Source organism: Megascapheus bottae, chromosome 21, assembly GCF_031878675.1.
Source record: "Megascapheus bottae isolate mThoBot1 chromosome 21, mThoBot2.hap1, whole genome shotgun sequence".
Lineage (NCBI taxonomy): Eukaryota > Metazoa > Chordata > Mammalia > Rodentia > Geomyidae > Megascapheus > Megascapheus bottae.
The window spans coordinates 12,080,715-12,095,478 of record NC_143529.1 but is presented as its reverse complement, the minus strand read 5'-3'; the positions used below and the strand labels follow the sequence as shown (position 1 = coordinate 12,095,478).

Here is a 14,764-nt window from a genome sequence, read left to right as displayed (position 1 = left end):
CAGTTTGTTTCCTAAAGTGTGCTATTATTTAAGAGGTAATACAACAGTGATTCAATTATTGTTTATCTACCCTTTCCTACCCTTCTCTATTGCCTAGAGGCATATACATTCAACTGTAAATTCCCTTCATACCTTTTCTTCTGTAGTTCACTCTATCACCTGCTTGGCAAAGCCCCCTCCCTCCCTTGATGCTGTTGCCTCACTGCGCAGTGGGTGTCACTTTGGTACTAATAAGTAAAGAATATTTTTTTTGTCTTTTTTTCTTCTTTACTTATTCCTTACTGAACATCATCCAAAAAAAAAAGAACAAATTTAAAAAATATAATCACAGCCTGGTGCTGGTGGCTCATGCCTGTAATCCTAGCTACTCAGGAAGCTGAGATCTGAAGATTGCAATTCAAAGCCACTAAAATAAATTTCGTAGGGCCACTTTCTATGAGCCAAAACCCTGGGTTTTCTTATGGAATGATCAGACTGACCTGGAAAAAAAAGGTAACACGACTGCTTAGATTTATTTATTTTGTCTTGTAGGTTGTGGGCACTGTCCCTGAGCTCTTCAGCTCAAGGCTACTGCTCTACCACTTGAGCCACAGTACCACTTCTGGTTTTCCGGTGGTTAACTGGACGTAAGAGCTTTCTTTACGGACTTTAGTGCCCCAGCTGGTTTTGAGACTCGATCCTAAAATCTGTCTCCTGAGTAGCTGGGATTACAGGCATGAGCCACTGGCACCTGGCTTGATGGCTTAGTTTTTACATTTAAACACTACCCTCATTCAGCATTTATGTTTATCATATACATGGAAAAAAGCTAAAAGTAGTGCTGTGGCTCAAGGATAGAGCTCTAGCCTTGAGGAAAGTCCAAGGCCCTGAGTTCAAGCCCCAGGACTGGCAAAATAAACAAACAGAAAACTGAGGTTCAAAAGGGTAACTTTTTATCCCAGGAGAGCTAGGACTAGTACCCCCAAATACTTAGTACTAGCCTGTAAATCCAGTAGTTTCTTTTTATGCTGACTCACTAGAATGATCTCAAAAATAGGTGCTTCAGGCATTGGGTGGAGATGCTTATATTCCTAGCTTCTCATCACTGCAGTTTCCATGGTAATCTTCTGCAAAATCTGCCAGTTCAGCAGGACTGTTCCATTTCAGTGAGTCAGTGCATGGAGGTAAATTCTCAGTTGAGAAATATGCTAAAGGCTGAAAAACAAGTATTGGATATGTGTGTTAGCAAAAGGAGCAGTTTGGAAATACTGATTAAAGGAAAATAGAAAGTGTCTTGACTAGTATCATCTCTGCAATAAGATACAAGACTAATCCAACAACACACATGAGAGTTATATAGAAATCAATACTTTACACGTATTAATACTTTGATTACAAGTCTGGATAAGAAATACTTTTATGTTTACACATGATAGTCTACAACAGATTTATGCAAAACCTGGTACCTAGCTTAGCAGTAGATTGAAATTCTATATAGAAACTTCCCTTGTGTATGAATACAATTTTCTTTTCTACATAATGTCCTAAAACTTGGTTTGGCACATTTGAGACCCAAGAATTTTGCAAAATACAGAACCAGATACAAACACCACCTACTGGTATGATTACACCATATTGTTCTGGGAGCTACAGGAACTCTTCCACTGACCTCTATCTGCTACCTGGAAAAGGAGAAAACTTTATGCCAATAAGAGGTTCTCCTTGCATTAGATGCTATGAATTATTTTTCTTTTTTATTGTAATTAATAGAAGGGTTACATTATATTCACCAAACAGAAGGTGCATTACTTCACAAACATTGCTACCCTTTCTCATGTTTTTGTCCCCATTTTCCTCCCCCACCCCCTCTCATCTTGTTTTTCCCTGTCCCTATCCTATTTCAAATAAACAAATAAACATATATACAATATATCAGATAACAAGGTAAGCTACTTTAACAATATGAGATAACCAAGGGACAACACAAGAGATGAGAAATAAGCTATGCTGAATTATAACCACCAATCATACTCTAACCCTGGTTAATGTTATCAAAATTAAAGTTTATTTTTGAGATGGGCTCTTTACAGGTAGGCCTAGAACCTCTGAACATCAGGATCCTCCTGCCCGTGCCTCCCATGTGTTATAATTACAGGCATATGCCACATAAATGATTCAGAAATATGTGTATCCAAATGCTGAGTGGCTCATGCCCGTAATCCTAGCTACTCAGGAGGTTTAGATCTGAGGATGGTGTTTCAAAGCAAGCCCAGGCAGAAAAGTCTGTGACTCTTCAATAAACTATTCAGAAAAAAAACAGGAAGTGGTACAGTGGCTCGAGTGGTAGAGCACTAATCTTAAGCAAAAGAAGCTCAAGGGCAGCTCCTAAGAACAGACTACAAATCCCAAAAGCAGCCCCCTCCCCGCCCCCAATAAAGTGTGTTTTTAGTTGCAATTTGAACTCAGAACTCCCATGCTTGAACCATACCCCCACCCTTTTATTTTTTCTTTGCTTTATTTCTTACACTTACTCCTGATCAGGCCTCAGAAGGTTCCTACTTACATTCCCCACATAGCTCAGACCACAAGTACATACCAACATATCTGGTTTATTCACCAAGATGAGGTCTTATTTTTTGCCTAGGCTGGCCCCCAACCACGTGCCTCCAATGTGTGTGCCTCAAGCAGTCAGAATTGTGGCACATTTGCTTTTTGTTTCTGTTTTTAAAGGTGAGGAGGGGAGGGAAAGAGCAGATAGAAGGGAGGAAGAGAGATAGAAGGGCGGAAGGAGAAGGGAGGATGGGAGGGGTATAAAGGTGAGGAAGAGAAAAAAGAAAGTTGGAAGTATGTCTCAAGTGGTAGAGCACCCACCTAATAAAATGTGGCGAAACCCTGAATTCAAACCTAGTACCACCAAAATTAAGAGGAAAACAAAACAGCAATTTAATGACCAAAGTACTTTGATTTGAAAACATGACCTTATTTTTTTTCTTCTTTTTTTATTGTAATTAGTAAAAGGGTTACATGATATTTGCCAGATAGAAGGTGCATTAATTCACGTACATTGATACCCTTTCACATGTCTTGATACCCATTTCCCTCCCCCCCCCCGACCTTACTTTTTTCTTCATTTTTTATTATATAGGTGATATACAATGGGGTTATAGTTACGTAAGGTAGAGTACATTTCTTTTTGGATGATGTCACCTCTTCCTTCACTTCCTCCAGTTTTTCACTCCCTTTCTCACCCACAAATTGGACAGTTCATTTTCCAGAGTGTCTAGTGATTACTATGCTCCATGTCTTCATTATAAGTGACTGCAAAGCAGTCTGCATTAGGGTTATCTGACTCATGTTAGGTCTTTCCAAAAAGCAAATGGTGACCCCCCGCCAATATAGGTAAAAATTAACATTAATCCTCCCAATACGGGGGGGGGGGTATGCTTAATTTAATTGAAAATTTCAGATTTGCTTAAAAGTGGTATCACTGCAGTAGAAGCTAAGCAGCATTTTGGGAGAAGTCCACAGTAAAATATTGAACTCTATGCTTCCTGAGCAGTTTGCCCTCAGTAGCAGTCTCTTGGCAACTATGTACCATCACATACCAAGGGCTAATGTCTGAGAAGAACAAGAATTTTAAAAAGGAAAAAAAAAATCTATGTATTTTAAGCAGGGCATGGCGGCTCATGCCTGTAATCCTAGCCACTCAGGAGGCTGAGATCTGGGAATCAAGGTTCAAAGCCAGCTCAGGCACAAAAGGACTTGAGGATCTTACCTCCAATTAATCACTAGAAAACAGGAAGTGGGGCCTGGCTCAAGAATATGGTGGTACCTTCTATCTGGCAAATATCATGTAACCCTTTTACTAATTACAATAAAAAAAAGAAAAAAAAAAGAATATGGTGGTAGCCCTATGACCACCAACAACAAAAAATCTATATACTTTAGAATGAAACCAACTGTCTCAGCTTTATGGTCCCCAACAAACTCTGACTGAATTATGAATACATCTATCTTTTAGTAGCTGCTTACATTTTGAGTTTGCTTATAACAATACAAAGACTAAGTATTCTAGCTTTGTTGAAAGAAAGTATATTAACACAAACACTTTTCTACTAATCTGTGAAGAACACATGTGTTTTATCAGACTAAAATTGTTTAAAAGTAGGGCTGGGATTGTAGCCTAGTGGTAGAGTGCTTGCTTAGCATGCATGAAGCCCTGGGTTCGATTCCTTGGTACCAACTACATACTAAGAAAAAGCCAGAAGAGGTGCTGTGGCTCAAGTGGCAGGGTACTAGCCTAGAGCAAAAATTGTCCAAGGACAGTGCCTAGGCCCTGAGTTCAAGCCCCAGGGCTGGCAAAAAAAAGTTTGAAAGTGCTGGAGATACGACTCAAGTGGTGGAGCTCCAGCCTAACAAGCCGTGAGTACAAACCCCAGAACTACAAGTAAGTATGAAAACAAATGCAATTTGAATCTGAGACAATATTCATAAAAATACACAGGAGAAACTCTCAAGAACAGACTTTATTTTTAACATAAAAGTTCTCTTTTCTTGTGAGGCAGCAACAAGTGTTCAGGTACAAGGAATACATAAGAACATAGTAATAATAGCTATTACCACTGGAAATGCTGCTTTTGGGGTAGAATTTTGTTAGAAAACAATTTTAAAAATTGCATTTTAAAAAGTTTTACAGAACTTCAACAGAGATAAAAGATGCAGAGTTAAAAAAACATAAATTATATTCAACAGGACTGTATAAACAAAATATTGTTCAGGGCTACTCTGCTTATCACTAATTTGGGCAGAGTAAAAAACCTTAAAGTGCAGACTTAAGTATTCTCAGCTTTATTTTGCAATTTCAAGACTTCTACTGATCCAGTTAAGGAGGTAACAAAAAAATGTAAGCACTAAGGAATGAATTTGAAGTTTAGAACAATAAATTTAGTAGCAATTTTTCCTTATGAGAAAATCCTGACAATCAGTCCTAACCTGGACATAAAGGTGGCAATAAATCCTGCCATTCTGCCTTCTTCTAGTGAAGGCCAACAACATTTTTTAAAGGAATAAAGTCTTTTGTTGTTGCCAGATATTCCCCAGTATGCAATAGCACCTTCTAAGATTTATTTGGTTACAAGTGTAAGAAACATATTAAACAAAATGAAGAATCTTGTTCAAAATTGAAAATTTGACATCCACACCCACAATATTTAACCAGAGAAGCAAAACTAGTACTTTTAGAAAATGAATGCTTACAAAAACCAGATAAGCAATAGAGTAATAGAGTCATGATCAGTAACAGTAAATTTATTAGTTTATCAATACAAGGAATAAACTGTTTAAGGATAAAAGTAAGATTGACAAAGAGAGTAACGGAAATAGTACCTTTTGCCAAAAGATACATGCCATCTATTTTTCTCTTACTCAAATGGATTTTTTTTTTTATAATTAAAAACATTTAAGAGCTGGGTGGGGTGGTTTACACCTGTAATCCTAGCTACTCAGGAGGCTGAGCTCTGAGGATCAAGATTCAAAGCCAGCCTGAGCACAAAAGGACCTGAGACTCATCTCCAATTTAACATCTAGGAAACAGGAAGTGGGGCTTGGCTCAAGGGTAGGGTGGTAGCCCTGAGCTAAAGAGCTCAGGGACGGCACCCAGGCTCAGGGGTAGGGCAGTAGCCTTGAGCTGAAGAACCCAAGGACAGTGCCTATTCCCCATGACCCACAACAACAACAACAACAAATTTAAATTAGGAACTTGGGAATATAGGCCCATGGTAGAAGGCTTGCCTAGCATGCATGAGGCTCTGGCTGCAGTCCCACAGCACTGTTGCGGAATTTAATCATATTCCCACTTGAAGCTATTCTATTTAACTTCTGTACAGTTTTCTACCAAGTGATACAATAATTACGGAGTGTGATTTTAGAATACAATATTATGTATTCTATTGAGAATACTCACTTTGAAAAAAACTTAGCCATCAGGAAATAAAGGGTTAAATGGAACAATTACATGGGCCTAAGGTTAATATTCCTTAAAAATTGTGATAAAGCTTATATGCTTAAAAGTTAGCCCTTTGGCACTGACGTGTAAAGTTGTTTTGTACCTTGGACCTTTGACTTCACATCCCAGGCTCTATTTCTCCCAAATCCAAAAGCTGTGTGGGATTGCCATACAATTTATTTCCTGCACTTTCACATTCTCCATACCATCAAACTTCTATCTATAAGACTAATACATTAAAACGTGTTGTTCTGTTCTGATTTTTCATTGCTTTACATTAAGGATTTATGAAAACCTACACAAACTATGAACTTGACAAATGTGCACAACAAAAGAGAAAATGTTGCACACTAATATTCTGTTTTTGAAATACCTTTGTGAATGGGATGGGGATGAAGACCAGAAAGATGAAGAAGTGTAAGGCAAAGAAAAGAAAAAAGATTTAGTGGAATTTAAATTTAAAAATAAAAAAACCCTGAGTTAAAAAAAAAAAGTTGAGCTGGGCACAGTGGCTCATGCCTGTAATCCTAGCTACTCAGGAGGCTGAGATCTGAGGATTGAGGTTCAAAGCCAGCCCCGGTCACTAAAGAATGGGAGATTCTCATCTCCAATTAACCTTTAGGAAATGGGAAGGGGGATAGCCTTGAGCTGAAGAGCTCAGGTACAGTGCCCAGGTCATAGTGCAAGCCCCATGACCCACTCCCCCACCCAAAAAAAAGTTGAGCAAAATCTTAACTTTTTACTACCTTCTCCCACCCATTCCTATTAACTCACCCAATTTCACTTTTACCTTTCTCTTGTTTCTGATAGAGCAAATACTGGTGAAATAGTAAAGTCAAAAAGCCTAACAAAAACGGAAAAGAGTTAAAGTAATTTTTTTTAAAGTCAGAAACTTCAGATGCTGCATAACTCAATAGTTCCCAATAACTAGGTACTAGGTGGAAAAAGTAACAAAATTCCAATGTCCTATTCAACTGAAACCTTATACATCCATTAAGATGTTTAAATGTATCAGCTGACCTAAAATACACCTTTACTTTAAACTCAAGGTGCATTTTAAATTACTTAGATGTCATATGGGTATAAATAAGTCTTTTCAGATGATTTATGACTACCCTTAGATTTTCCTTGATGGAATATGTCTGGACAAGAGGACATAACTAACCTCCAAAACGATAAACCTTTTACAAGGACTTTAAAATACCTTTTGTTTTCTACCTATCATATGCGTAAGAATATCAAATCATTGCATCATATGGAGATATTAAAAGGATGCCTTTTATCAACACTTTGCTAAAGTACACTTCTAAAAAAAAGAGTTGCTTCTTAATTTCATTACCACATACCTAGAAATGAAATACTGTCATGTAATATTGGCAGTGGTTTATACTAGAATGAGCCCAAATATAAAATAGTATGAGGTTTTCAAAGGTACCTGTTGTTTATGATCCAAAGCTCTTATCTGTTTTTTTCCTCTGGAATATTGGAGAACAAATTTAAAAATCTGTAGACAACAAATCTCAGTGCCAACCATTGTAAAGAAAAGTCAATCTCAAGATGGCTACAGATTGCTATTCAATGGATTACACTCCTGGCAAACTACTAACCCTGACCAAATCCACAAGACAACAACATCACAAAAGCAAAGGAGGAAATCCATGCACAGCCATTTTAGGGTCTCTTGGGGCTATGATACAGTGATGATTAAAGGTAGAATGACACCTGGCAAACAAGGGCGATCACGTGATAGACATTTCACAGAAAACCAAAGGGTTCCTCACTCCTAGCTAGCAATCAACACTGGATAGTTTCCTTTTGGCTCACTGACTTTTAAACCAAGTTCCAATATGGGCAAACATATTAAAGCACTTGTCTTCAGACTATCACTTTTCTGACCACGTGGTGAAATGTGTACAGGAGTAGTGAAGAAAACAGCAGTTTTACAAATATTTCACCCAAAGCACAAACAACATCAAAAACATAAATCACATAATGTAGTACAAATATTGCTTTTTATCTCTTTTATATATACTTGTTTAATGTATGTATCTATCAATTCTTATTTGGGAGAATAACTCAGTCATGAGATTAACATTACTGGGAAAATGTCAACAATCCCTTTGGTCCCAAAGCTGAAAACAGCTGAAAAAAGCACACAACTAGAAAGGGAAACAAGAAACAGAGGCCACCAAAGAATCTTTTGAACTTCCTGTTTGCTACACTTCAGAAAATGTTACATTGGTATTATAAAATAGTTTTCATATAAAAGATGGTTCTTGCAGCATCATTCACATCTCTCTTTAGGAATTATGGTTTCAGGGATCAAGTTTTGCGTATGTGTGTCTTAAGTCTAATTTGAAAACAAAAAATGTATTATCCCTCCAAAAAGTAAAGAATGAGACCTTTCTTATTCCCATCAGTGCTTTTAGAAAAAAAGCAGGCTAAGCACTGAGGGTTGGCCTTCATGAATGGGGCACAGCAGTCAGAAGAACTGCTTTCTTCCAGAAGACTCGCTGTCACACATCACTGGATAGCTAGAGCACATCACAGCCAACAGGGAACACACGATGTCAGCAGAGTCAAGTGATGTGAGGATGTCCTAGTTTCCCAGAACATGGTCATACAACACTGGGACCTATCCTTCAGCTTCCTCGATTGGCTCTGGTGGTGGAAGTAGGGACGTCGAAGGCAGGACTGTACTGGTTCCTCGAGAGACTCGGTCTTGCTCTGTGTTTGTAGACAAGGAGGCCACAGCAATGGGCTGAAGCAGAGTGGTTGTCATGCCAGTGGTGACTGTCAGGCTGTGGCCAGAGCCTTTGAGGGTAAGATCTGGTGTAGGAAGGAGTGGCTTGAGGATACTGACGAGGCAGAAAGCAGAGCCACTTTTAGGAATAAAATTCACCTTGTTTTTGTCAGGACAGTAAAATGCTGGGATTTCATGAAGTTGTTTTGGCCTAGATGTAGAACAGACAACCCAATACTGTTAAACACTAAACACTGGAAAAATAAACTCATTACTTCCTCACCCCCACCCCTGATGACTTTTATTTTTATTGTAAAGGTGATATAGAGGGGTTACAGTTACGTAAGTCAGGTATTGAGTCAATGTTTCTTTCCTCCCTCCCGCCCTTTCTTTCTTTCCTTCTTTTTCTTTCTTCCGCCAGTGTCGGGGTATAAACTCAGGGCCTGAGCACTGTCCTTGGGCTTTCTCAAGTCTAGGGCTCTACCACTTGAGCCACAGCACCACTTCCAGCTTTTTCTGTCTATGTAGTACTAAGGATTCAAACCCGGGTCTTCATGCATGCTGGGCAAGCTCTCTACCACAAGGCCAAACTCTTGGCCCCAAGTATATTTCTTTCTGAACAGTGTAAACCCCTTCTTCAATTTCTCCCCATTTTTTCCCTCCTGGTCCCCATGTTGTGTAGTTTATTTAATAGCTCCTAACTATTAAAAGTTGCAGTTTTCATAGTGTCTAGTGAATATCACTGCTGAATTAGTTTACCCCTTGTCCTACCATTTCTGTGCTTGCCCTTCCCTTCCCCAAATCAGAGAAACTTGCATATAAGACAAAAGGTATAGAAATAAAAAACAGCGATGAAAGTGAAAGAACATTAAAAAAAAAGAACCGCAAAAAGTAAAATAATAAATCTCTTTCCATTTCTGGGCGTTTATTTCAATAAGCATAACTTTATATGATCATATAGACATAGCTATTGAGCCCTTGTGATCTTTTCCTAAGAATATTCTCTTTTGATCTCATTGTGTGAGTATTCAGAGTTCTGTTTATCATGTCCAAGTATAATTTTTTTGTCTTTTATTATTCATTGGGTTTACTTGTAGATATATTTCTATGCTTCCATCAAAAAGAATGACATTAAAAAAAATGACATTGCCACATTCATAAAGAAATGAAAAGTAACTCAGACCCAAACAAACAGATGTTTCATGATTTTTCTCATTTGTAAAAACTCTTAAAAAAAAAAAACAGGGTGGGGAGCGAAGCTTAATGGTAAGAGTGCTAGATTGCTTGCCCAGCATGCATGAAGCCCTGGGTTCGAATCCTTGGTACCACATATTCAGAAAAAGCTGGAAGTGGTGCAGTGGCTCAAGTGGCAGAGCACTAGCCTTGAGCAAAAAGTGTCCAAAGGACAGTGCCCACGCCCAGTGTTCAAGCCCCATAGACAGAAAAAAAAAAAAAAAAAACAAATAACTAAATACTATGTCAAAAGCCCAGCTTTTTGCTGTTTTTTTTTTGTTTGTTTTTTTCTTTTGAGGTGGGGAGGGGAGTGGAAAAATAGATTATTTTCGTAGATTTTTCTGTTTAGGTTGGCTTCATGCTTCAAGGACTAGGGGCTTGGTTCAAATGGTAGAACATGAGCCACGTGAGTAAGTGAGCAAGCACAAGGCCCTGAGTTCAAAGCCCTGTGGGACCAATTTTTTTGCCAGTCCAGGGACTTGAACTCAGGGCTGTCCTTAGGCTTTCTCAAGTCTAGAACTCTACCACTTGAGCTACAGCACCATTTCCCGGGTCTTTGGGCATGCTAGGCTTGCACCCTACCACTAGGCCCAACTCTGGGCAGGGCCAAAATTTTTTTTTTCATATATTTTTTATTGTAATTAATAGAAGGGTTACATGATATTTGCCAGATAGATGGTGCATTAATTCCCATACATCCAAAATTTTTTGAAATACAAACAGGGCTGAAGGTGTGGTCACTGGTAGAATACCTTGCCAATAGTCAGGCGTGGTGGCTTACGCTTGTAATCCTAGCTACTCAGGAGGCTGAGATCTGAGGATCAAGGTGCAAAGCCAGCCACAAAAGGACCTGAGACTCTTATCTCCAATTAAACACTAGAAAATGGAGAAGTGGGGCTTAGCTCAAGGGTAGGGTAGTAGCCTTGAGCTGAAGAGCTCAGGGACAATGCCCAGGCCCAGGAGTAGGGTGGTACTTGAGCTGAAGAGTTCAAGGCCCATGACCCACAAAAGAAAAAAAAAAAGAATACCCCACAAATGTAAGGCCTAAGTTTAAACCCCAATACTATCTCCCCATGCCCCTTGTGCTCTGCAAAGTAAGAATGGGGTGCAGGGTGCAAGGGCATCATAAGGACAAATGGTCAAGTAGTAACTATTCCCAGGAGAGGATTTTAGGCCGTGTTTCCATTTTTAGAGGCCTTGGTATCCTAGTATAGGGCTGCCCTTTACTAGCCTATACTTCTGTCACTTCCCAGAGGTGGAGGTGGGAGTCTCTTCCACCTATGGTGTACCCCTTCCCAGGGGATGGCAGACAAAGGAAAGCAGAGGAATGAGGGAAAGAGAACATGGAGAATGTACCAAGATTTGGGGACTATGTGTTCATTTGCTAAGAAATGAATTAGAAACACAGTGTGGGAGCAGAAGTTTTCAAGAGACAAGTTGGATGAAAGGTGCAATTGTATGATGCTCTTCATTTTAGTTCCCATATCACTTTGTTTTTGGAAAAGAATTATGAGTCATAACTAATAACAAAAAAAGGAAAATTTCATAACTGTGATTTTGTAGAGTTTGTTTTTGTACCGGGAATTAAACTCAGGATCTCTTAAATTTTAGTTTTTCCTTTAAGATATTCTAAAAAAATCCCCAAAATTCTCAAAGTAGAGACACCTGTATATTATAGAGAAGCCACACTATCTGGGACTCTAAGGTCAATGATTTCATTAGCTAGAAGCAGGAAAATATGTATTTAAAAAGACTAATTCCAGTACTGGTGGCTCACACACCTATAGTACTAGCTACTAAAGGAGACTAAAATCTAGAAGACCATGAGGCCAACCAGGGCAGAAAAGTTCACTAGATTCCATTTCCAACATAACTAGGAAAAAGCAAGACTAGAAACAGAACTCAAGTGGTAAAGTATCAGCCTAGCAAGCAGTGAGGCTCTGTGTTCAAATACAGTACTGCCAATAAAAAAGGACTTAGAAAAATAAATATAATGGATAAAACATATTTTTGGTAATATGTAACAGAGCCATGTACTTTCTATTTATCTGGCATAGTAGATGGAAAAAAATGAGAGAGAGACAGAGAGAGAGAGAGAGAAAAAATGAGAATGAATGAATGAATGTATGTGTGTGGTCTGGCCCTTTCTGGGCCAGAATTTAGCCGCTCAGGTCAAGAGACATTTCTAGAAATCAGAGATCACCTCTAATCCAGTCCCCACACTAGTTTAAGCCTCAGAACTTTAAATAAAAGTAAGACTTTCAGAGAAAAGTATCTTTTAAAAGCAATATTAGGGCTTAAATTCAGGGCTTTGCATTTTCACTTGGCTCATGGCTACTGAATACCACCTGAGCCATGACTCCAGCTACAGTTTTGCTGGTTAGAGAGAAAAAGTCTCTCAGACTTTTCTGTCCAGGCTAGCTTCAAATTGAGATACTCAGATCTCAGCCCCTTTAGTAGCTAGGATTACAGCTGTGAGTTCACTGGCACCTGGAAGATTTTATGTATGTATGTATGTATATTTCCTTTGTTTTTTTTTGTTTTGTTTTGGCCAGGAACATAGTGTGGTGTTGGTGGAGTATTTACCTAGCATGCATGAAGACCTGGGCTCAATTCCTCAGTAACACATACATAGAAAAGGCCAGAGTAATGCTGTGGCTCAAGTGATAGAGCTCTAGACTTGAGAAAGCCCAAGGTTAGTGCTGGGTGCTGTCCCTGAGCTGTTTTGCTCAAGGTTAGCTCTCTAATACTTGAGCCACAGCTCCACATGTGGCTTTTTTTTTTTTTTTTTTGGCAGTTTATTGCTTGTTTGCTTGTTTTTTTTCCAGTCATAGGGCTTGAACTCAGGGCCTGGGCACTGTCCTTGGACACTTTTTGCTCAAGGCTAGCACTCTACCACTCGAGCTACAGCTCCACTTCTGGCTTTTTCTGGGTATATGTACCAAGGAGTCGAACCCAGGGCTTTGTGCATGCTAGGCAAGCACTCTACCACCAGGCTACACTCCCAGCTCCAGAAGTTTATTAGATAAGAGTCACGTACACCTTCCTGTCAGGGATAGCCTCAAACCATGGTCCTCAATCTCAGCCTCTTGAGTTGCTAGGATCATAGACATGAGCCACTAGCATCCAGCTAAGAAAAATATTCTTTAAAAAAATGATTTTAAAAGCTAAACTCTAAATTTGGACCAATAATCGACTGTTGCTTTAGTGCAAAAGTATCAACTATTTGATCTAATTTTTACATAAGCAAGGGAAAAAGAAACTAACTTTATTTTTTTCTGGGGGGGTGGGTAGGTCATGAGACCTGAACTCTGGGCCTGGGTCCTGTCCCTGAGTTTTTCAGCTCAAGGTTACTGCCCTACCCCTTGAGCCACAGTGCCACTTCTGATTTTCAAGCCACAGTACCACTTCCAGTTTTCTGGTGGTTAATTAGAGATAAGAATCTCACAGACTCTGTAGTGCCCGGGCTAGCTTTGTACTGTGATACTCATATTAGCCTCCTGAGAGGTTAGGATTACAGGCATGAAACATGGTGCCCAGCTAGAAACTAACTTTTGTAGACTTTGAGTAACTTGTTTTATTAATAGGGAATTAACATTACTTCTAAAACAACTACTTTTCAATTATTACTTCTAATTAATCTGTGAGACATTATTACAATCCTGAAAGATTTTCATGGGCTACATTTATGTGCTACACATCTTTTATATCATTTCCTTCATAAGTGTTAGAATAAAAATGTTTGTCTAATAGCAGACCAGTGTACCATAAAACATGCAATGTGTTAGTGCTAACCTTGCTTCTTTGACCTATTCATCCATACATATATACACTCACCACTCCTGTCTTTTCTCTCTTCAAAGTATGTAACAGAAACAAAAGCTTAGAGAGTAAGCTATTTCATCAAAATGAAATAGTGCTCTGAAGAAAACAAGAAACTAACTTATATAATAAGTATCCAAAAGTCATTTTGAAGAAGAAAATTCAAATTGCTGAGCCCATCAACCATCTCTTTAAACTTAGATGAGTCCTAATTGCCAATTAAGTAAAATCAAAGAGCTCAAGTCAAAAAACCTATATTTAGACTTTTACTAATAGGACCCCATTTAAAAACACTCATGAAAAAGGTCTAAGCCAGCATTTTCAAACCGAGCTAAAAATCATCTGAGGGACCTGGTAAAGAGGCAGAAAACTCAACACCCTACTTTCAAGTTTACTGATTCATTAGGACTGGGTCAGGGTCAGGAATCTACAACCTCAGTGGATTTCCTAAGTGATAATAATATAAGGCATCTAGGGAACAAATATGCTTAAACTCCCAGCTGACATCAGCTGAAACATGTAGATCAATGTGGTAGAAAGAACTAAAGTAAGTACTTGCTAAAATAAAAGTTTTATTTACTATCAAAGACACACAGATAGCAAACTGATAGGTATTTCCTAGTAGAGAAATTGATGGAATTCAAAGATAATGCTCTTTGTGTCAAATTATTCAAAAGTTAGGTTAGAAGAGGCACCAATAGGAGAGAACAGAATAAAAACAGAAAGATGCATATTTTAAACCATTCCAAAATGTTCACAACAGAGAAAATAAGACAAACTGTGAACTGGGGAAGGATGCACTACTTTCATATTTTATTTTAGGCTTCACAGTAAACAAAAGCAAAAAAAGGTGATTCTTGACTCGCAGCTGTTAAGACTGGAGACTGGAGGGTATGGACTAAGCATTATGTCTCCAAATATTGATCACCAGTTTTCTCAGTGGTAGATTGCTTAACTAGCATACATGAAAGGCCCTAGGTTAA

At 38.6% G+C, this 14,764-nt stretch overlaps 1 protein-coding gene across 1 annotated transcript in view; it reads right to left on the bottom strand.

Annotated features, from left to right (window-relative positions):
- Positions 1 to 6,699: 6,699 nt before the first annotated feature.
- The window catches only part of Fam117b (family with sequence similarity 117 member B), a 45,998-nt gene continuing 37,933 nt past the window's right edge, over positions 6,700 to 14,764 (bottom strand). The window contains exon 8 of the mRNA XM_090354615.1: positions 6,700 to 8,937. Coding sequence (XP_090210741.1) covers positions 8,619 to 8,937 — 319 coding nt within the window. The 3' untranslated portion in view covers positions 6,700 to 8,618. The remainder of the gene's footprint in view (positions 8,938 to 14,764) is intronic.